Raw genomic sequence first — 24,142 nt, 5'->3', positions numbered from 1 at the left:
AATCCCGCACCGGGCGAGAAAATAACCGGTTGCATTGTTAAACTCTGAAAATCTAAAACGGTCATAATGACCGTCTTGGTCGTTCTGAACCTTTGGGCGGCGGGACTCTATAACAACACAGCGACCAGGGGCCAGACCGCCATGTAAGCGCGCATCCATGAGGAAGCTGCTGCAATGGCGGACACGACGCTGGAAGGACGCGAATACAGCGAGACGAGACGCCAAGCCGACGACACCACAGCGGACCTGGGGTTGGCCTTCGCCCGCCGGCGAGCACCGAGGGAGAGGATGCGGACGAAGGACGACGCGGGGGTGGCCCGTATATACGCTGTGGTCAGGGGGCGTGGCTTTCCGGTGACGTCAGCCGGGAGGAGGGGCCAACTTCGAACGTCGCGTTTACAAACCGCAACCGGACGCGTCCTGCTCGCTCTGCCTTCAGGTTTCCTTTAAAATAACGCGCGCTCCCAAAACCACGCGGTCCGCGTGAGCGGGGTGGGAGACTTTTCATTTGCGGTTTCCGGATAAGATACCGGATGTGGATCAGATAGTAAGTATCCGACGGACACGTTTACCGAGGAATATGTTTCCCTTCGCCGCCTCTTCAGACGGAACCGGAAACGCCGCTCGTCTCTCTGCAGTTAATGGTCCAACAAAAGAGGAAGGACACGTCTAAACCGTACACAATTTAACACAACACAACACTACACAACACGACACAACACTATACTACACTACACAACACAACACGACACGACACAACACTACACAACACAACGCTACACAACACTACACAACACAACGCTACACAACACAACGCTACACAACACTACACAACACAACGCTACACAACACTACACAACACAACGCTACACAACACAACACAACGCTACACTACACAACACTACACTACACAACGCTACATTACACTACACTACACAACACTACACAACACTACACAACACAACGCCACACTACACTACACAACACAGCGCTACACTACACAACGCTACAATACACTACACTACACAACACTACACTATACTACACAACACTACACTACACTACACAACACTACACTACACAACACAACACTAGACTACACTACACCACAAAACGCTACACAACTTAGCACGACACTACGCAACTTTACAGCAACATCTGTCCACATGTGAGCACAGCTTACTGGATTCCGAGCCGTTGGCCAAGCAGAGCAGCTGTAAAGTCAGAAAGCCCGAGAGGAGGCGAGCAGACAGCGAATCCTCCACCCGGAGAGACCCCGGAGAGCCCGTCCCGCTTCTCCTCATTCTTTTTAGTCAGTTGGTCTCTGGAAACCGCGTACTCCCGTTGACTCGGGCGAAAAGCCTGGCTCCCAACTCGGTCCGCTACACCCAGCCGTATTCTCAGCCGGTAACCCCCACCCCCCACCCTTCCGCACCGGATACCGGACACCGCCTGCGTCCGTCTACATGTAATGTCTATAAATGTAGCCGTGTTACCGTGGAGGTTACTGTTACTGTGTATATTAACTGTATATATGTTAATGTTACTTATGTTACTGTGTATATTAACTGTATATATGTTAATGTTACTTATGTTACTGTGTATATTAACTGTATATATGTTAATGTTACTTATGTTACTGTGTATTTTAACTGTGTATATGTTAACGTTACTTATGTTACTGTGTATATTAACTGTATATATGTTAATGTTACTTATGTTACTGTGTATATTAACTGTATATATGTTAACGTTACTTATGTTACTGTGTATATTAACTGTATATATGTTAACGTTACTTATGTTACTGTGTATATTAACTGTATATATGTTAATGTTACTTATGTTACTGTGTATATTAACTGTATATATGTTAATGTTACTTATGTTACTGTGTATTTTAACTGTGTATATGTTAACGTTACTTATGTTACTGTGTATATTAACTGTATATATGTTAATGTTACTTATGTTACCGTGTATATTAACTGTATATATGTTAATGTTACTTATGTTACCGTGTATATTAACTGTGTATATGTTAACGTTACTTATGTTACTGTGTATATTAACTGTGTATATGTTAACGTTACTTATGTTACTGTGTATATTAACTGTATATATGTTAATGTTACTTATGTTACTGTGTATATTAACTGTATATATGTTAATGTTACTTATGTTACTGTGTATTTTAACTGTGTATATGTTAACGTTACTTATGTTACTGTGTATATTAACTGTATATATGTTAATGTTACTTATGTTACCGTGTATATTAACTGTGTATATGTTAATGTTACTTATGTTACTGTGTATTTTAACTGTGTATATGTTAACGTTACTTATGTTACTGTGTATATTAACTGTATATATGTTAATGTTACTTATGTTACCGTGTATATTAACTGTGTATATGTTAATGTTACTTATGTTACCGTGTATATTAACTGTGTATATGTTAATGTTACTTATGTTACCGTGTATATTGACTGTGTATATGTTAATGTTACTTATGTTACCGTGTATATTGACTGTGTATATGTTAATGTTACTTATGTTACCGTGTATATTAACTGTGTATATGTTAACGTTACTTATGTTACTGTGTATATTAACTGTGTATATGTTAATGTTACTTATGTTACTGTGTATATTAACTGTGTATATGTTAATGTTACTTATTTTACTGTGTATATTAACTGTGTATATGTTAACGTTACTTATGTTACTGTGTATATTAACTGTGTATATGTTAATGTTACTTATTTTACTGTGTATATTAACTGTGTATATGTTAATGTTACTTATTTTACTGTGTATATTAACTGTGTATATGTTAACGTTACTTATGTTACTGTGTATATTAACTGTGTATATGTTAATGTTACTTATTTTACTGTGTATATTAACTGTGTATATGTTAATGTTACTTATTTTACTGTGTATATTAACTGTATATGTTAATGTTACTTATGTTACTGTGTATATTAACTGTATATATGTTAATGTTAGGTTGTATATTAAGTATATATGTTATTGTTAGTGTGTGTATTAAGTGTATATGTTACTGTTAGTGTGTGTATTAAGTGTATATGTTACTGTTAGTGAGTATATTAAGTGTATATGTTACTGTTAGGTTGTATATAAGTGTATATGTTACTGTTAGGTTGTGTATTAAGTGTATATGTTACTGTTAGGTTGTGTATTAAGTGTATATGTTACTGTTAGTGAGTATATTAAGTGTATATGTTACTGTTAGGTTGTATATAAGTGTATATGTTACTGTTAGGTTGTATATGAAGTGTATATGTTACTGTTAGGTTGTGTATTAAGTGTATATGTTACTGTTAGTGAGTATATTAAGTGTATATGTTACTGTTAGGTTGTATATAAGTGTATATGTTACTGTTAGGTTGTATATTAAGTGTATATGTTACTGTTAGGTTGTATATTAAGTGTATATGTTACTGTTAGGTTGTGTATTAAGTGTATATGTTACTGTTAGTGTGTGTATTAAGTGTATATGTTACTGTTCGTGTGTATATTAAGTGTATATGTTACTGTTAGTGTGTATATTAAGTGTGTATGTTACTGTTAGTGTGTATATTAAGTGTATATGTTACTGTTAGTGTGTGTTACTATGGATCCTCTCCACACCTTGCAGTTTCATTCTAATCTCCACTCCACTAAAGTCAATGAGAAAATATTTTAGAAAATCTTTTTTTGGCAAAACGTTTTCAGTTTGTTCCCCTTTTGGTCGACAAACGTCCACTCGTCTTCATACCGGTGGCTGTAACGTGATGTGTACAACCTGAAACCCCCCCCCCCCCGCTCGCTGCCAGGTGCAGGTGAAAGCGTGTGGACAGCTATGTGCAAACATGCCATTGTCAGTAGCACTGGCCAACAAACAGGAAACTGGTATGGCTGCTGCAGTAGAAACCGGAAGTCAGTGGACTGCAGTTATGCACAGTGCCGATTGTGTCTGTAGCGACCCCCGACCATTGGTATGCAACGGAATAGACCGCCACGCCACCCGGACGCCTTGCTCAGAGTGCGCGAGTACGTCACTGACAGGGCCAGTAAGCGAGCTGTGACGTCAGCGTACACGTCACATCCAGGACTCCGCGGCACGTTCCGCGGTGTCAGCTGACAAACAAAATCCCCAAACTGACCGTTTATAAGCCACAGACGCGGCGCGTGCGCTGCTGCACAGTGTAGTTAGTCCGCGTGCGTGCGCGTGCGTGCGTGCGCGTGCGCAGGCCGTACCTGTGACCGTAACCACGGCTGTGCGGGACACTCGTCCTCGGGCGTTCCAGACCGAGCAGCTGTAGGAGCCCGTGTTGTATTTCGTCGCGTTGTGGATGACCAGCAGGGACACGTGGTCGTGGCTCCGCATCTCCACGTTGGGGGCCTCGCCGTAAGTCCAGAGAACGGTCGGCGGGGGGTTCGCCCTGCAGGGACACCTCAGCGTGACGGAATCCCCGGCCCGAGCTTCAACGTCCGTCAGCTCGTCTATGTCGGCAGGCGGGTCTGAGGACGACAAGACCGGCACGACGTGAGTGACAGGCCCCGTGTAAAGGCTACAGCGGGGCGTCACGAGACAGACGTTATGCAACACAACACGCGCAGCACCGTTCATAACACACGATGCTGCCATGTACACGCGTATCACTCAGACGTCGCGTGTCATTATTGTATTATGCTTACGTCATGTGTTATAATACATAATACATGTGTTATATATTATGAATAAATTGCACATAGTTTTTTTGGGGGGGGATTTCCCTCCCGGATTTCCCTCCCGGATTCCCCCCCCCCTTTTTCTCCCAGTTGTATCCAGCCAATGACCCCGCTCTTCCGAGCCGTCCCGGTCTCTGCTCCACCCCCTCTGCTGATCCGGGGAGGGCTGCAGACTACCACATGCCTCCTCCCATACATGTGGAGTCACCAGCCGCTTCTTTTCCCCTGACAGTGAGGAGTTTCACCAGGGGGACGTAGCGCGTGGGAGGATCACGCTATTCCCCCCAGCCCCGAACTGGCGCCTCGACCGACCAGAGGAGGCGCTAGTGCAGCGACCAGGACACATACCCACACCGGGCTTCCCACCCGCAGACAACGGCCAATTGTGTCTGTAGGGACGCCCGACCAAGCCGGAGGTAACACGGGGATTCGAACCAGCGATCCCCGTGCTGGTAGGCGGTGGAATAGACCGCCACTCTACCTGGGCGCCAAATTGTACATGTTGTTTAACAGCAGCATCTCCAGAGTCCGACTGACTCTTGGAGATCATTTGTGGAAGCCACCGTGGGCGGGCCAACACCGGAACAAGTGGTCCAGGGTTGGTTCCTGAAATCTGGAAATGAGCCAGCGTTCCTGAGCCGTGGCCTCCTGCAGCTCCTGCAGCTCCTTCTCCGTAGAGAAAAAAATAAATTTTTGTGGGGACCCCCCCCCACCTTTCTCTCTCTCCCCAGTTGTGCTTGGGGGGAGAGAGAAAGGGGAAGCTTCAGTTCAAGTTCAGTTGAAACGCTGCTTCATCAGACACGATTCATCCCACATGACTTCCCGAAGGTTCCGAAAGCTCAGAACCGGGTCGTCGAAGTGGCATTGCCCGTTTTCCCGTCAAACCCAACCCACTTAAAAACTCAGAGCGAAGAGTCAGTATGGTGTACTTACATAAGACCTCTATCGAGACCTCTCTGGAAACGTTGAAAACGGGAGGAAGATCCGCCCCCTTCTGTCGCAGGTCCATGACGACCTCACACCTGAACGTGGTCCCGTTGTCCTCTCTGCTGGGCCGGAAGCTGTAGACGGAGGACGGGCTCGCTGGCTCCTTGCTGGTATTGTCGAAGCGTTGTGTGTTGACGAGTTCATCTCCTCTGTACCAGTTCACAGTCAGGTATTGAACCGGTGCGATATGGTGGACGGTACATGTGAGGTCGTGATCCTCCCCCTCATTCATCTGACCGGCCGAGTCGGCGCTGGAGGTGACGGAGACGTGGTCTGGAAAGGCTGGAGACACAACACAGCGTGAGAAGAACTGCCACAGAACCACACAGCAAAGAAGACAAGCTTAGCGAGGTCTGACGCCCTGTCCGCAGTCCCGACGTGCTGCTACAGGGACGTGGTCTGACCCCCCCTGCACAGACCACTTCTCGCCTCACGGAAGTGGACTGGTTTCACGCTGACGGGCCTTGCTTCAGGACATTTACTGTGACAAAGAAAGATCATCATCTACCATCAGCGCTCCTGTCTTAAGGACACGTGAGCACCCCTTCAGGCACGGTGGCGCAGCGCTTACAGCGGCCGCGTCACAGCAACAAGGTCCTGGCTTTGCGTCCGGGTGGCGTAGCGGTGTAGCCTACCAACACGGGGACCGGCGGTTCGAATCCCCGTGTTACCTCCGGCTTGGTCGGGCGTCCCTACAGACACAATTGGCCGTTGTCTGCGGGTGGGAAGCCTGATGTGGGTGTGTGTCCTGGTCGCTGCACTAGCGCCTCCTCTGGTCGATGGGGGCACCTGTTCGAGGGGGAGGGGGAACTGGGGTGAACAGCGTGAACCTCCCACGTGCTACGTCCCCCTGGTGAAACTCCTCACTGTCAGGTGAAAAGAAGCGGCTGGCGACTCCACATGTATGGGAGGAGGCATGTGGTAGTCTGCATTCCTCCCCGGATCAGCAGAGTGGGTGGAGCAGAGAGTGGGGTAATTGGACGGGTACAATTGGGGGGAAAAAAATTAAAAGGTCCTGGGTTCGAGCCCCGGGGTAGTCCAACCTTGGGGGGGGGGGTCGTCCAGGGTCGTCCTCTGTGTGGAGTTTGCATGTCTCCCCGTGTCTGCGTGGGTTTCCTCCCACGGTCCAAAGACATGGAGGTCAGGTGGATCGGCCGTACTGCGTTGTCCCTGGGTATGTGTGTGTGTGTGTGTGTGTGTGTGTGTGTGTGTGTGTGTGTGTGTGTGTGTGTGTGTGATGGCCTGGCGGCCTGTCCAGGGTGTCTCCCCGCCTGCCGCCCAGGGACTGCTGGGATAGGCTCCAGCATCCCAGGAACCCTGAGAGCAGGAGAAGCGGTGTGGGTAATGGATGGATGGATGGATGGATGATGGATGGATGATGGATGGATGATGGATGGATGGGAGGATGGATGGATGGATGATGGATGGATGGATGGATGGATGGATGATGGATGGATGGATGGGAGGATGGATGGATGGATGGATGATGGATGGATGATGGATGGATGGATGGATGGATGGATGGATGGATGGATGGATGATGGATGGATGGATGGATGGATGGATGATGGATGGATGGATGGATGGATGGATAGATGATGGATGGATGGATGGATGGATGGATGGATGGATGGATGGATGATGGATGGATGGATGGGAGGATGGATGGATGGATGGATGGATGGATGGATGATGGATGGATGGATGGATGGATGGATGGATGGATGATGGATGGATGATGGATGGATAGATGATGGATGGATGGATGGATGGATGGATGGATGATGGATGGATGATGGATGGATGATGGATGGATGGATGGATGATGGATGATGGATGGATGGATGATGGATGGATGGATGGATGGATGGATGGATGGATGGATGGATGGATAGATGATGGATGGATGATGGATGGTGGATGGATGGATGGATGGATGGGTGGATGGATGGATGGATGGATGGATGGATGATTTGTAATGTGGAAACCGGTACACGGTCCTGAAACACGGCGCAGCAGCTGCCGGTGTGGAAGGAACATTTCACCAGAAATATTTTGATATAATTATCATGAGATTCAAAACAAGATGAAATAACTTTATAGGCTTGTCTTTTTTTGCACTGCAAGGAATGAAAAACTGTCATGGAAAAAGACCACGTGGGAAAGACCACATGGGAAAAGACCACATGGGAAAACCACAGGAGTTATTAAAAGTAGGAAACTCACTGTAAACCACGATGGGAAGGTCCTGTGTGCATTGCATAGGGGGGGAGGACCAGGACTTGCTGCTCAGAGTTAGATAACACTCGGACGAGATGCTCCAGGTTGTCACGTTCGCCACAGTCCAGGTCAGCTGGTCGACCTCCTGGAGACTCATGCCGTTCTCCGTGGCCTCCCAGCCCACCCCGTTGAACAACAGGGTCGTCGTCTCCGGGATCAACCTTTTGCAGGTGACGGAAATGGAGCCCCCGTATTCCACCACCACGCTGGGAGGAGTCAGTATTAAAGCCGACTGGACTGGAACTGGACACGCGGCACATCCACCTACAGGCCACAAGAGGGAGCACGTTCACCACTTGCATGTCGTACACGTGACATTAAGGGAACATTTTGTATGAATTCATGTGAACAACAGCAAACGTGTGTAAATGGGGGCGGTGAAGGCTTGTTCCAGCTCAGACTGCTTCAGAACAGGACGACAAGGTGAAGGTTTCTGTACACTCAGCCGATGCTGCTGAGGACAGACGACAGAGGTCTTCTGTTCTGCCCCCCCCCCTTTCTCTCCCTAACTGCACTTGGCCAATTACCCCACTCTACCGAGCCGTCCCGGTCGCTGCTCCACCCCCTCTGCCGATCCGGGGAGGGCTGCAGACTACCACGTGCCTCCTCCCATACATGTGGAGTCACCAGCCGCTTCTTTTCACCTGACAGTGAGGAGTTTCACCGGGGGGACGTAGCACGTGGGAGGACCACGCTATTCCCCCCAGTCCCCCTCCCCCCTGAACAGGCGCCCCAACCGACCAGAGGAGGCGCTAGTGCAGCGACCAGGACACATACCCACATCCGGCCGACCAAGCCGGAGGTAACACGGGGATTCGAACCAGCGATCCCCGTGTTGGTAGGCGACGAAATAGACCGCCAAAGACCCGTTAGCCAAGAGCTAGCGAGGCTAGTCGTCCTTGATTTATTTCCTCGAACTGGACTTCAGATTGTGCATTGCACCCAACGTCCACTGTTTTTAATCATTTATGCAAATGTCATGTTTAATTTGGGCTCTTGTCGCCTTATATTTCACACACTTATCTGTGCTCTGTTTCCTTTGTAGTCAATAGTTCATTTCAATTTTTATATCCCATCTCAGAATTATTACTATTCCATTCTGTAAATGCATTTTAAAAGTCCAATTTAATTTTGATATGACTTCATTGTGATTATTACCTTACTTTTATCTGTTTTTATTCTTAAGTGCTGCGCGTTTCTTGTCAGCAGTGTTGTAATCCCTGAAGGTGACTCATTCTGCTCACTATTCCCAATAAAACATAAAAAAAAACAAATAAAAGCTTCATTTTATATATTGGGCCGTCAGTGTGCTCCCTGAAACCAGGTCCACGAACTGACGAAATGAAAGATTTGTCATAGCGCCAAACCAGATACATCACTAGAAACCAGATACATCACTAGAAACCAGATACATCACTGGAACCAGATAGATCACTGGAAACCAGATACATCACTGGAACCAGATACATCACTAGAAACCAGATACATCACTAGAAACCAGATACATCACTGGAACCAGATAGATCACTGGAAACCAGATACATCACTAGAAACCAGATACATCACTGGAAACCAGATAGATCACTGGAAACCAGATACATCACTGGAACCAGATACATCACTAGAAACCAGATAGATCACTGGAAACCAGATAGATCACTGGAAACCAGATACATCACTGGAAACCAGATAGATCACTGGAAACCAGATACATCACTGGAACCAGATACATCACTAGAAACCAGATAGATCACTGGAAACCAGATAGATCACTAGAAACCAGATACATCACTGGAAACCAGATAGATCACTGGAAACCAGATACATCACTGGAAACCAGATACATCACTAGGAACCAGATACATCACTAGAAACCAGATACATCACTGGAAACCAGATAGATCACTAGAAACCAGATACATCACTAGAAACCAGATACATCACTGGAAACCAGATAGATCACTAGAAACCAGATACATCACTAGAAACCAGATACATCACTGGAACCAGATAGATCACTAGAAACCAGATACATCACTGGAAACCAGATACATCACTGCAAACCACATAGATCACTACAAACCAAATACATCACTGGAAACCAGATACATCACTGGAACCAGATACATCACTGGAACCAGATACATCACTGGAAACCAGATACATCACTAGAAACCAAATACATCACTGGAAACCAGATACATCACTGGAACCAGATACATAGCTGGAACCAGATACATCACTGGAAACCAGATACATCACTAGAAACCAGATGCATCACTGGAAACCAGATACATCACTAGAAACCAAATACATCACTGGAAACCAGATACATCACTGGAACCAGATACATCACTGGAAACCAGATACATCACTAGAAACCAAATACATCACTGGAAACCAGATACATAGCTGGAACCAGATACATCACTGGAACCAGATACATCACTGGAAACCAGATACATCACTGGAAACCAGATACATCACTAGAAACCAGATGCATCACTGGAAACGAGATACATCACTAGAAACCAGATGGATCACTGGAAACCAGATACATCACTGGAACCAGATACATCACTGCAAACCAGATACATAACTAGAAATCAGATACATCACTGGAACCAGATACATCACTGGAAACCAGATACATAACTAGAAACCAGATACATCACTGGAACCAGATACATCACTGGAAACCAGATACATAACTAGAAACCAGATACATCACTGGAACCAGATACATCACTGGAACCAGATACATCACTGGAGACCAGATACATCACTGGAACCAGATACATCACTGGAAACCAGATACATAACTAGAAACCAGATACATCACTGGAAACCAGATACATCACTAGAAACCAAATACATCACTGGAAACCAGATACATCACTAGAAACCAGATACATCACTAGAAACCAGATACAGCACTGGAACCAGATAGATCACTGGAAACCAGATACATCACGGGAAACCAGATACATAACTAGAAACCAGATACATCACGGGAAACCAGATACATCAAGGGAAACCAGATACATGACTAGAAACCAGATACATAACTAGAAACCAGATAGATCACTAGAAACCAGATACATCACTGGAAACCAGATACATCACGGGAAACCAGATACATAACTAGAAACCAGATACATCACGGGAAACCAGATACATCAAGGGAAACCAGATACATAACTAGAAACCAGATAGATCACTAGAAACCAGATACATCACGGGAAACCAGATACATCACTGGAAACCAGATACATCACGGGAAACCAGATGCATCACTGGAAACTAGATACATCACGGGAAACCAGATGCATCACTGGAAACCAGATACATCACGGGAAACCAGATACATCACTGGAAACCAGATACATCACGGGAAACCAGATGCATCACTGGAAACCAGATACATCACTGGAAAGGTCTTGACCTCTGGACAGTACATGACAGCATGAAGAGTCGACATGGCTTCTGCTTTGAAATGCTGACCTTTGAACCTCGACTTCGGCTTGTGCATGTTTGAAGGCTTACAATTCAGCAACCCCCCCCCCCAAAAAAAAGGTTGCTAAGCTAATGCCTGTCTCTCTTCCTCAGCTCTCCCTTTAGTTGCAGATGGAGCCCAGGCTGCCATCACAGACGATCCCCTCCCCCATCACCGCAGATCGGGTCAGAGGAGAGCTGAGGACACTAGGACACTCCATCCCAGCAAGGCCTGGACAGGATGTGCCCAAGGATGCTCAAGGTCTGTGCTGTCAGACCGCAGCCGCCTGTGTCACGTGTCTCCTCCCAGTTACAAGGAAGGCACACCCAGTGTGTGGAATGACTTAAAGCCAGTTGCTCTGACGTCCCTCACCATGAAAACCTTGGAACGCCTGCCGCTCCACCTCCTCAGATCAGAAGCTGCTCTCCACTGCGACCTCATTTAACCAGACCAGATTCTGACCTCGTATCTCGTATCTTATCGAATCGAATCGTATCGAGTGTTTTAAGAAGTTAATAAATTCATTTTGAGATTTTAATAACTGACATCATGCGTGGTCAGTTTTGTCTTTTGTTTTCAACAGCGTATCGGGGCGAGCTAGCGTGGAAGAAGCCGTGGCGAGGCAGAGGTCCGAGTTTTATGGCCCTCCCTGTGGCCCGTACACCTTACGGCACCGGAAACGCCCTTCTATTTACCAACAAACCGGAACACACAAACATGAACACGGGCTGGAGGTCACCAATCACCACAGGAGTCCCGGCCATGGTGGCCACGGTGCCAGCCAGCCCCCAGCGTTGTCCTGGTCATACAAACACTGAGAACCACACAACACAACCACAACACTAACACCACATCACCACAACAACGACTCCAACCCGAACATCAACAGTCCCATGAGCCCCAGCGCAGAGCCGCCGACAGTCAGAGCGACTGCCCCTCCGGCCGCTACGGCATGCGGGAGTTAACACCCCTGCAGATGTGGCTGATGACTGACAGGTTTTGGGATTCCAGTGTCAGAGTGTATTCCAAATCCAGGAGATAAGCCCCCCCCCAAAAGAGTCCCCTCAGCCAGCTGGTTGTGAAACTAACTGACCCCGTAACCACTGACACAGATGAGTTTCAGACCAGCACTGCTCACCAACCACAGATCAGAGGAAACCACATCATCACACAACACAACAGCTCATATGTGGAACACTGGGACACAGAAACCAAATGACAGCACGAATGAGGATGTTATGGGGCCCTGAGAAGAGAAGACAAACTGGCTGACTGTCTGTCCACTGTCAGAGACAGTCAGCAGAGACACATCCTGACCAGGTACAGGCTCACTGACCACAGTCTAGCCACGGAAAAGGACAGACACACAAAACATCTGGCTACCAAAAGAGCAGAGACTATGTGGTGACTGTACAGCAGGTGGGGTGGAGGCAGAGATGCACTTCCTGCTAAATTGTGAGAAATTCCAGAACATAAGAGAGAAACACCAGGAGAACTTTGGAAACCAGATTCCAACTGTTCTACTGCTGGATGAGAAAGAGTAATGGCCACTTATTTTAGGAGAGGGTCAAAGGTCACACCTTGTGGCACAATGTGCCAGAATGCTATAGCCTAAGGGTCAGTGAGTGACCAAAACACTGTCAGTTATTGTTCCAGTTACTGTCAGTTGCTGTTCAGGGGCTGTTCTAGGTTTCTGCCAGTTCTATCTATTCCTTTTTCCATTTATTTTAATTTTTTTAATCTTTTTGTTTTTAATACTCTATTAACCTATGTCACTGTCACCTGCTTTGGCAACATTGTAATGAATGCAGCCATGCCAATAAAGCATCACTGAATTGAACTGCATTGAATTGAAGTGTAAAAGACGGTCAGCGAACTGACGCCCACAACAGACACAGCCTACAGCTCTCATTAAGACGTTTTGTGGACGTCCAAAAGAAGACATTTAACAACCTCTTTCTGCTCCCCTGGAGGACTTCCGGAAGTCACGTGTTGAGACGTGATTTAAACGACTTTGTGCCCATTGATCTGTGTGCGGATATTCGACTTGCCTGTTGAGTCGTGAAGGGACTCATCCAGGTTGTGAGGTTTGTGCTGGTCTACATCATGGATGTATTATCATGGATGACGGCGTCGGCCATCAGACCTCTGGAGCTTGTTCAGAAAGCTGCAGCTCGTCTGGTGTTCAACCGCCCTAAGTTCTCCCACACAACTCCCCTTCTCATGTCCCTACACTGGCTCCCAGGAGCTGCTCCCATCCAGTTTAAGACTCTGGTGCTGGCCTACAGGGCAGTGAAAGGAACAGCTCCTTCCTATCTCCAGGCCATGGTCAAGCCCTACACCCCCACCCGACCACTTGGTTCTGCTGCCTCGGGGCGCCTGGTTGCCCCGTCGCTCAGAGGCCCCTGCTGCCGATCGACCCGGTCATGGCTCTGTTCTGTCCTGGCCCACAGTGGTGGACTGAACTCCCCACTGATGTCAGGACAGAGGAGTCGCTGCCCATCTTTCAGCGCAGGTTGAAAACTCACCTCTTCAAGAACTACTACCCTGTTACTTGTTCTTAGCACTTATTATATTCACCCATTTAAAAAAAAATATATATATATATATATATATATCTTTCTTGCACTTTTACTTTAGCACTGGTTTTTTTCTTAGATGCTTGTTTAGATGCACTTATGACCTCTGATGATTAGTAGTTCTCCTGATTTCCTACGTTAAATGATGCACTTATTGTAAGTCGCTTTGGATAAAAGCGGCGGCGGCTAAATGACTGTTATGTCATGTCATGTTATGTATTAGTAGATACATCCATGGCCTACATTCATGCCTGATTTTGGTAAATTTCACATGCACAAGTCCTAGGTGATGGCGTCCAAGCCCAGTATTCACTTATCTTACACTGAGCTGATGTTCTTTTTCCAAGTCCCTTACCAGAATAACCTGTAGCACAAAGGCAATGAAAACATCTCGTCTTGGAAAAATATTAAACACACGAGATAAATGAACTGCTTCACTTTATCTTGTTTTTCCCTGAAAGGCTCCTGACACAGTGGCTCTTCTTATCATCGTCTGATCATCTACCTCATACAACCTCCCTTTGTTTATCTAGTTTATTTTATTCCTTTTATTTTCTCTTTTTTTGTTGCTGTTTGCATTGTGTTGTATTTAGACTATAATTATTACTTTTGTATGTTTTGACTCTCCCCTGTATGGAAGCTCTGACATTGCATTGTTGCAATGTAAAAAACAAATGTACATGATAAAGAAATAAACAAAAAAAAATGGGGAAAACACCCCCCCCCCCATTCATTTCTGAGATGTTCTGAACACATTTCAATATGAAAGTCAGAGTATTGCCCCCTCTTCGTTAAGACTCGGGATAAAGTTCTGTGATGCATCACAGGGTATGTTATAACAGACATGATTAATGTTAGGACCCTGACGTGCCACGGGAGAAACTCCACATGCCTTTCTGTTGGGTGGTACACACTGCCCCGGAATAAAAAAGAAAAAGAAAAATTAAACTGAAAACAAGTCTTGTTATAAACTGTTAAAATAATATAAATAAACTATTAGAATAATATAAATAAAATAAAATATTAAGATAACATAAATAACATAATCTGTTAAAATAATATAAATAATATAAATAAACCGCTTAAATAATATTAATAATATAAACTATTAAGATAACATAAATAACATAAACTGTTAAAATAATACAAATAAACCGCTTAAATAATATTAATAATATAAACTATTAAGATAACATAAATAACATAAACTGTTAAAACAATATAAATAATATAAATAAACCGTTTAAATAATATAAATAATATAAACTATTAAGATAACATAAATAACATAAACTGTTAAAATAATATAAATAAACCGTTTAAATAATATAAATAATATAAACTATTACGATAACATAAATAACATAAATTGTTAAAATAATATAAACAATATAAATAAACTATTAGAATAATATAAATAATATAAACTATTAAGATAACATAAATAACAAACTTTAAATAATATAAATAATATAAACTATTACGACAACATAAATAACATAAATTGTTAAAATAATATAAATAATATAAATAAACTATTAGAATAATATAAATAATATAAACTATTAAGATAACATGAATAACAAACTTAAAATAATATAAATAATATAAACTATTACGATAACATAAATAACACAAATTGTTAAAATAATATAAATAATATAAATAAACTATTAGAATAATATAAATAATATAAACTATTAAGATAACATAAATAACAAACTTAAAATAATATAAATAAACAGTTTAAATAATATAAATAATATAAACTATTAAAATAACTAATATAAATAAATGTTAAAATAATATAAATAATAAAATACCATTTGAGTTTACATCGATGACAGACTGGCTGGAGTTAAAACGCCTCGTAAATAAATGCCTGCATAATTCATTGAATAAACTATCACCTTCTGTTCGGGGGTATTTTCCCGTTTTGTTTCAGAAAATATTAATATTACTCAGCTTTGGTATCAAATGACTCGGTGGGGCGTCGCCATTTCTTTCAGCTAAACAGCGCCCCCCCCCCCCCCCGTGTACGCGGTGTTTTGCCCCGGACTTTATGATCAATTTACATAGCGACTAATTTAACGTCTTTTTAAGAGAATAATTTAAGACTTCACAACGATCACTACAATCTTATCGCGCATATCTGAATCAAACAGCTGCTCTCGCGCTGTGCGGGCGCCACGTGTTTGAAGTTTTGGGACGGGGTCACATAATGGGACCCCTCAGCCAGCCCTTTACAGCCAGCCAGCGAGCTTTTAAGGACTCCAAGACCAGCCAGTGATCACACACACACACACACACACACACACACACACACACACACACACACACACACACACACACACACACATAGCTTCGGCTTGGTCAGCGTGTCCTGTCTGAGTGGCCACAGAACCGAGCCCAGCCATGTGCTCTGCTCCTCACAGCCGCGGCGGGAGCCGGCATGCTGCCCGACACACCAACGCCCCCACTACCTCCCACATCACCCATCCCCGCTATCTGCAACACATGTGCCCCCGTTTTCAACATGTTCAAGATCACACAACAGAACACAAAACGTTAACGCTCTTCAGCTGCACTGTCGGTAATGTGCATACGACCCCCCCACCCCACCACCCACCACCACCACCCCCACCACCCCCAGCAGGATCACTCAAATAGAATCCGCCGCAATATCATAAAACACCCGTTTATTTCGGACTCCTACATTCCGCTGGAGACACACTTGGAAATCAGACCTGACGTGACATGAAGCAGAAAAGTGTGATTTTGTCATCGACAGGCAGACAGGCAGGCAGGCAGACAGGCAGGCAGGCAGGCAGATAGACAGGCAGGCAGATAGATAGATAGATAGATAGATAGATAGATAGATAGATAGATAGATAGATAGATAGATAGATAGATAGATAGATAGATAGATAGATAGATAGATAGACAGACAGACAGACAGACAGACAGACAGACAGACAGGCAGGCAGGCAGGCAGGCTGCCGTTAAACCACAGAACAAACCTACCTGTGACACTCAGGAGGAACCCCACCACCAGTCGCAGAAATGTACCTGACCCCATTTGATATGTAATAGGTTTGATATGCTTATAGGTCCAGATGGTTACAGTCCTTCTAGTCCTTCTAGTCCTTGTAGTCCTTTACAGTCCTTATCAGCTCTGTTCGGCGGATTGTTTGACGACTCTCTGAAAATGTACAAACATCAACTCAACAGAAGTAGCGCCGAATGGTGGCGTAGTCATGTGTTACTGTTTGGAATACCCCGCAATAACCCCCCGCCCGCCTCTCGCTCCCTCCCTCCCTCTCGCTCCCTCCCTCTCTCTCTCTCTCTCTCCCCTCCCTCTCTCGCTCTCCCTCTCTCTCCCCCCCCCCCCTCTCTCTCTCTCTCTCAGATTTTCACTGACTCACCCCTCTCTCAACATCTAGTACAGGCTTGAATGAAAACTGAATTCTCGCAACTTTCCCACTGAGTCAGGCGGTTGCTGAGAACCGTCACTGACCGCGTGACGCGTCGGTCGTGTCAGTATTTACCCAAAACTCCGCGGGGCGCGTCCAACGTTCTGCAATCTACATTTTCACGCGTATCACGCCTGATGTTGCTTTCCATCTTGCGAGTGTCGGCTTTATGGGTTGTTTTGCGCTCTTTTCAAGTCCTCCATCCCTCAGGCCAGGACTTCTTTCTGTAAACCACGATCACATGGGGTCCTACGGTCATTATGGCCGTCTTGGATTTTTCAAGTTTAATAACTCTGTGGAGGAAAAAAGATACAGACCTACCCCCTCCCCGAATTCTCCTAAAAATTGCACATATTCGCAGTGAAACTAGTTTTAGATCAATCGCACAAAAACGATAAGATCTACCTAAAACGACCGCGAGCGGTCAAAATGACCGCTCGTGATGTTCACGTCCTCGCGCGCGTCATGTCAGTATTTATGACGTCTGTTGGTGGCGTCATTTCCTTCGTGAAGTTCGTTGCTGTGTCCTAGAAGCTCACTAGCGCCCTCCAGTGCAGAGAAACGGTCTAAACTTGATGTGTGATGATGTCCAACACGTCTGGGTACAGACGCGCCGTGCCTACCACCGAGGCGCTGCAGGATTTCCAGGCGCTGGACGGCGGCCATCTTAAATTGTTTGATAAATAGTATTAAACGTTGTTAAAATGTTAATTTTGGTGTCAGTTAGTTTCTAAACAAACATACTAACATGTGTAATGCATTAATATCTCAACTGGGTCTTTATGTTGACACGATATAGAGTTTAAAAACTGTGAGCGGTCATTGTGACGGCTCGCGGTCGTTTTAGGTAAAGAGACATACATGAAATACACAAATGAATAATTAAAGAGAAAAACTCAGGTGAACAACGACGGCATCGTGCTCCTTTTTGTGAAGCGGGTCTGAAACCAATCAGTCAGCTCAATCTCTCTCGTAAGCGTTGGAAATGAAACCCTCAGTTTTCCGTTGCCGTGTTTCTGCTTCATTGTGCCTACTCGTCTCCGGGTCAGCAGGGTTTACGTCACCTCCCACCTCTCATCGCGTCATATTATCATATTTCAGTCTGAGAGAAAAAATACACGACCCACTCATCTTTGGGTTTTTTTTTTCCATTGATTACATAAATCCAAACCATTCATTAATCCAGAACATAAGGGTTGCGTAACATGTGACCGATCTGTGTAAGAGCAGGAACTTAAAAATAGCGCTGCTGCTGCCTCCATGCTGAGGAAGCAGGCTGGATCCATTCGTTGTAATACATTCTGGGGATGCGGGGAATACTTCAGCTGGAATCTCCAAGTTGCTGAATAAGTGGTCATTTCCTGTTTTCAGCCTTCAGCGCCTCAATTGCCGGATAGTCTCACTTGTAATGACTGAAAAAAACAACAACTGTCACTGGGTGGCGCCCCCGTGGCTGACCAGGTAGCGCGCGCGCGCACCACCTAAAGCGAAGTCCGTACCGCAATTGAACGGCCTGGGTTGGAATCCGGCCCGGACCCTTTGCTGCACGTCATCCCTTCTGTCTCCCCCGTCTTTCCTGTTTCTCTCGACTGTCGCTATAGTAACGGTGGAAAATGGCACACACAAAAAAACAAAACTGACTGCGAGCCTCTGTTCAGAATCTTCAGATGATGGCAGGAAGGTTAGGACGATGAAGATGATGGAGACTAATGAGAACAGCATCACACTGCCTCCGCCGGCTTGCCTTCTTCCCATAGTGCATCCCGGTGTCACCCTTCCCCAGGTAAATGACGTACATGCACCTGGCCGTCCACACCACGTAAAAGAAAATGTGATCCCTAAGACCAGGCCACCTTCTTCCACTGCTCCATGGTCCAGTTCTGACGCTCACGTGCCCATTGTAGGCTCTTTCGGTGGTGGACAGGGGTCATCATGGGCGCTCTGACTGGCCTGCAGCTATGCAGCGCCATGCACAGGAAACTGAGATGCACTGCGTGCTCTGACACATAGCCAGCATCAACCTTTACAGCAGTTTGAGCAACTGTAGCTCTTCTGTGGGATCGGACCGGATGCGCATCAATGACACTTGGGCGCCCATGACCTTGTTGTCTTTCCTTGGACCACTTTTGGTAGACAACCGCATACAGGAACACCCCCACAAGACCTGCCCTTCTGGAGATGCTCTGACCCACTCGTCTAGCCATCACAATTTGGCCCTGGACAAAGCCTCTCAGATCCGTACGCTCGCCCATTTCCCTGCTTCCAACACGTCAACTTCCAGAACTGACCGTTCACTTGCTGACTAACGCATCCCACCTCTTGACAGGAGCCACTGTAACGAGATAATCAACGAGATTCGCTTACCTGTCAGTTGTTTTGGCCTACACCTCTTTAAAAAAAAAATTGCACATCTTTTTCAACGGAAGAATGTTTGTACTTTGCTCGAGTTCCACATCCAAAATATTCCTCAAATCCACCCCACAGATCGATATACACATGTGCTGCCCTCGATATATGTGCTGTATATAACATGGCAGTCAGAGAAACGCCTTCCCGACATCAAGACTCTGGAGACAGTTGGCTGCTTGTCCACAAGTTTATTGGCGTCGCAAGGAAGGGTGAAACCAAAACATACAAAAGGCATAACCAACACTATGCTTGCGTTTAAAATGTACAGATGTACACAATGTAAATATACCAACTTCACAGAATGTAACATTGTCCCAAAACTGATGATCTGCGATCGGAGATAAAGATAAAACAATCGATACATACCCACGATGCTACCAAAGGCACGAGACGTATGCAGACGTCGCTGGACCAACTCAGACACAACAAACAATAGCTCTCCACGCCACGCTCACTTGTATGGGCATGAGCTGAAAGGGGTTGGAGACTGCAAGGTGGTGACAGGGGAGAACGTAGCTAGGCAGCATCGGATGGTGGTCTGTGGGATGACTTTGGAGACCAAGAAGAGGAAGAGAGTGAAGGCAGAGCCGAAGATCAAATGGTGGAAGTTGAAGAAGGAAGACTGTTGTGTGGAGTTCAGGCAGGAGGTAAGACAGGTACTGGGTGGTAGTGAAGAGGTGCTGGATGGCTGGACAACCACTGCAGAAATAGTGAGGGAGACAGCTAGGAAGGTACTTGGTGTGTCATCAGGACAGAGGAAGGAAGACAAGGTGGTGGGATGAGGAAGTACAGCAAAGTAGACAGAGGAAGAGGTTGAGGGAGAAGAAGTGGGATAGTCAGAGAGATGAAGAAAGTAGACAGGAGTATAAGGAGATGTGGCGGAGAGAGAGAGAGGTGGTGAAGGCAAAGGAAAAGGTGTATGGTGAGTTGTATCGATTGGCTAGACAGAGGGACCGAGCTGGAAAGGATGTGCAGCAAGTTAGGGCGATCAAGGATAGAGATGGAAATGTGCTGATGAATGAGGACAGTGTGTTGAGAAGGAGGAAGGAGTACTCTGAGGGGCTGATGAATGAAGAAAATCAGAGAGAGAGAGAAGGTTGGATGATGTAGGGATAGTGAATCAGGAAGTGCAGTGGATTAGCAAGGAGGAAGTGAGGGCAGCTATGAAGAGGATGAAGAGTGGAAAGGCAGTTGGTCCTGATGACATACCTGTGGAGGCATGGAGGTGTTTAGGAGAGATGGCAGTGGGGTTTTTAACTAAATTATTTAACACAATCTTGGAAAGTGAGAGGATGCCTGAGGAGTGGAGAAGAAGCATACTGGTACCGATTTTCAAGAACAAGGGCGATGTGCAGAACTGTAAAAACTACAGAGGTATAAAGTTGATCAGCCACAGCATGAAGATATGGGAAAGAGTAATAGAAGCTAGGTTAAGAGGAGGAGAGGTGATGATCAGCAGCAGCAGTATGGTTTCATGCCATGAAAGAGCACCACAGATGTGATGTTTGCTTTGAGAATGTTGATGGAGAAGTATAGAGGAGGCCAGAAGGAGTTACATCATTGTGTCTTTGTAGATTTAGAGAAAGCATGTGACAGGGTGCCGAGAGAGGAGGTGTGGTATTGTATGAGGAAGTCAGGAGTTGCAGAGAAGTATGTAGGAGTGGTGCAGGATATGTATGAGGGAGGTGTAGCAGTGGTGAGGGGTGTGGTTGGAATGACAGATGGGGTCAAGGTGGAGGTGGGATTACATCAAGGATCGGCTCTGAGCCCTTTCTTGTTTGCAATGGTGATGGACAGGTTGACGGACAAGATCAGGCAGGAGTCTCCATGGACGATGATGTTTGCGGATGACATTGTGATCTGTAGTGAGAGTAGGGTGCAGGTGGAGGAGAGCCTGGAGAGGTGGAGGTATGCACTGGAGAGAAGAGGAATGAAAGTCAGTAGGAGCAAGACGGGATACCTATGCATGAATGAGAGGGAGGACAGTGGCATGGTGAGGATGCAAGGAGTGGAGATGATGAAGGTGGATGAGTTTAAATACTTGGGGTCAACTGTCCAAAGTAACGGGGAGTGCAGGAGAGAGGTGGAGAAGAGAGTGCAGGCAGGGTGGAGTGGGTGGAGAAGAGTGTCAGGAGTGATGTGTGACAGAAGGGTACCAGCAAGAGTTAAAGGGAAGGTTTACAAGATGGTAGTGAGACCAGCTATGTTGTATGGTTTGGAGACAGTGGCACTGATGAAAAGACAGGAGGTGGAGCTGGAGGTGGCGGAGGTGAAGATGATAAGATTTTCACTGGGAGTGATGAAGAAGGACAGGATTAGGAAGGAGTATATTAGAGGGACAGCTCAGGTTGGATGGTTTGGAGACAAAGCAAGAGAGACAAGATGGAGATGGTTTGGACATGTGTGGAGGAGAGATGCTGGGTATACTGGGAGAAGGATGCTGAATATGGAGCTGCCAGGGACGAGGAGAAGAGGAAGGCCAAAGAGGAGGTTTATGGAGGTGGTGAGGGAGGACATGCAGGTGGCTGGTGTGACAGAGGAAGATGCAGAGGACAGGAAGAGATGGAAACAGATGATCCACTGTGATGACCCCTAACGGGAGCAGCCAAAATTAGTAGTAGTAGTAGTAGTAGTAGTAGTAGTAGTAGTAGTAGTAGTAGTAGATGTTTTATTTCAGACAACATAACCGGAGCATTTTTATTCTGACCTCACCTCGATAAAGTTAACCATAATTAAGCTTTCCATGACTGTTTCTCTTCTATCGGTTTATGATTGAATCAGTGGCGGCTGGCCAGTACAGGGCGCTGGGGCGCCGCCCCCTTCAAACATCAAGAGATGAAAATCTACTTAAACATGTTAAATATAATTTAGTTGTATAATGCAAATAAATATGAAATAAAAGTGTTGTCAGCCTGTGAGCGCCTGTCAGCAGCATTAAATATAGGTTCAAATGGTGTTTGGTTGGTTTCTGTCTGAATACACATACTTCCTGTCTGAATACACATACTTCCTGTCTGAATACACATACTTCCTGTCTGAATACATATACTTCCTGGGTGAGGGGCGCCGGCCAAACCATACCTTACGTAAGCCCTCAAACTTGTGGCGAGCAGGTGACCTGAGGCTGCTGTCTGATTGGTTTCTTCAGATTTTCCAGGGGGCGCAGTTCTGTGCTGCCCCAGACACGCCCACTTTTATTGGCAGTGAATTGGTATTGTTCTAATGTTTTTGTTTTATCTAATATGATTGGACAATTCTCGTGGCTGTCAATCATGTTCACACCTACCACGACGCCTCGTCTCGACTGTCAATCATCCACCGTCCACCAACCCCGATAACATCTATGGGCTGCGTTGTCCTTCTGAATAACTCCGTGAGTGTGTGGACACTAAAGCAGCTGTCAGGTGGGCTGCACCAAGTTAAATTGGGCCCCCCCCCAAAAAAAATGTTTTTTAGCAGCAGCCGCCACTGGATTGAATTCTTGTGTATGGGATCATTGTGTTCTACATGCTGCTGGGTGATGATCAGCATATCTGTCTGTCAGTATGAGATGCATGTCAGATATTAAGACAACATTTGTGCAAGTTTTCAGTTCCTCTTTCAACAGTTCAGTGTAACTTTAGGCCCACCACCAGAAACCAAGACCGCTGACAATAAACACCCGCACATCCCACGCGGTGTTTAATCCGGCTAAGGTCAAAGGTCGCTGGAACAACCTGTGAGTAAGAAGAGTAAAAGGAGGAGACTCGTGCAGAATGTGGTGCAGAGGGAGAGATTAGGAGGCAAACAGGGAGGGCTGCATTACGAAAACAAGCATTGGGATTCCAGTCGTGTCTCTAAAACATCCCCCGCTCTCATCAACACACGTTACACATTCACTTTTTGCCTTCCCTCGCCTGCTTTTTGCGAAAGGCTTCGGCACAGCCGGGTAAAGAATACGAGGGGATTTCAGCAACATTTTGGTCAATTGTTACCGACCACTTGATAACATTCAGCTTTCAGTTTCTCGATAAGGGTCTGGGTTTCCGAGGAAATGATAACGAGAAAGCAAAAAGTAAACACGGTCCTGCCAAGTCAGGCTGCAAGAATGTTCATAATGGTCTCTAGCAGCTCCTTTCTCCCGTGTACTTCCTGTACTCTGAGACAGGGTGGAGGGACAGAATCCCAGTATTCCC

General features: G+C 45.6%; 1 protein-coding gene across 1 annotated transcript in view; it reads right to left on the bottom strand.

Annotated features, from left to right (window-relative positions):
- Positions 1 to 17,347, bottom strand: part of si:ch211-66e2.5 (hemicentin-1) — a 48,308-nt gene extending 30,961 nt beyond the window's left edge. The window contains exons 1-4 of the mRNA XM_056287587.1: positions 17,110 to 17,347; positions 7,957 to 8,274; positions 5,677 to 6,012; positions 4,270 to 4,533 (exon numbers count right to left, since the gene is read on the bottom strand). Of these exons, the coding sequence (XP_056143562.1) occupies positions 4,270 to 4,533; positions 5,677 to 6,012; positions 7,957 to 8,274; positions 17,110 to 17,164 (973 nt within the window). The 5' untranslated portion in view covers positions 17,165 to 17,347. The remainder of the gene's footprint in view (positions 1 to 4,269; positions 4,534 to 5,676; positions 6,013 to 7,956; positions 8,275 to 17,109) is intronic.
- Between the last annotated feature and the right edge of the window lie 6,795 nt (positions 17,348 to 24,142).

The sequence above is a fragment of the Lampris incognitus genome, chromosome 10 (genome assembly GCF_029633865.1).
Source record: "Lampris incognitus isolate fLamInc1 chromosome 10, fLamInc1.hap2, whole genome shotgun sequence".
Classification (NCBI taxonomy): Eukaryota; Metazoa; Chordata; class Actinopteri; order Lampriformes; family Lampridae; genus Lampris; species Lampris incognitus.
This window is presented reverse-complemented; position numbering and strand designations above follow the sequence as displayed.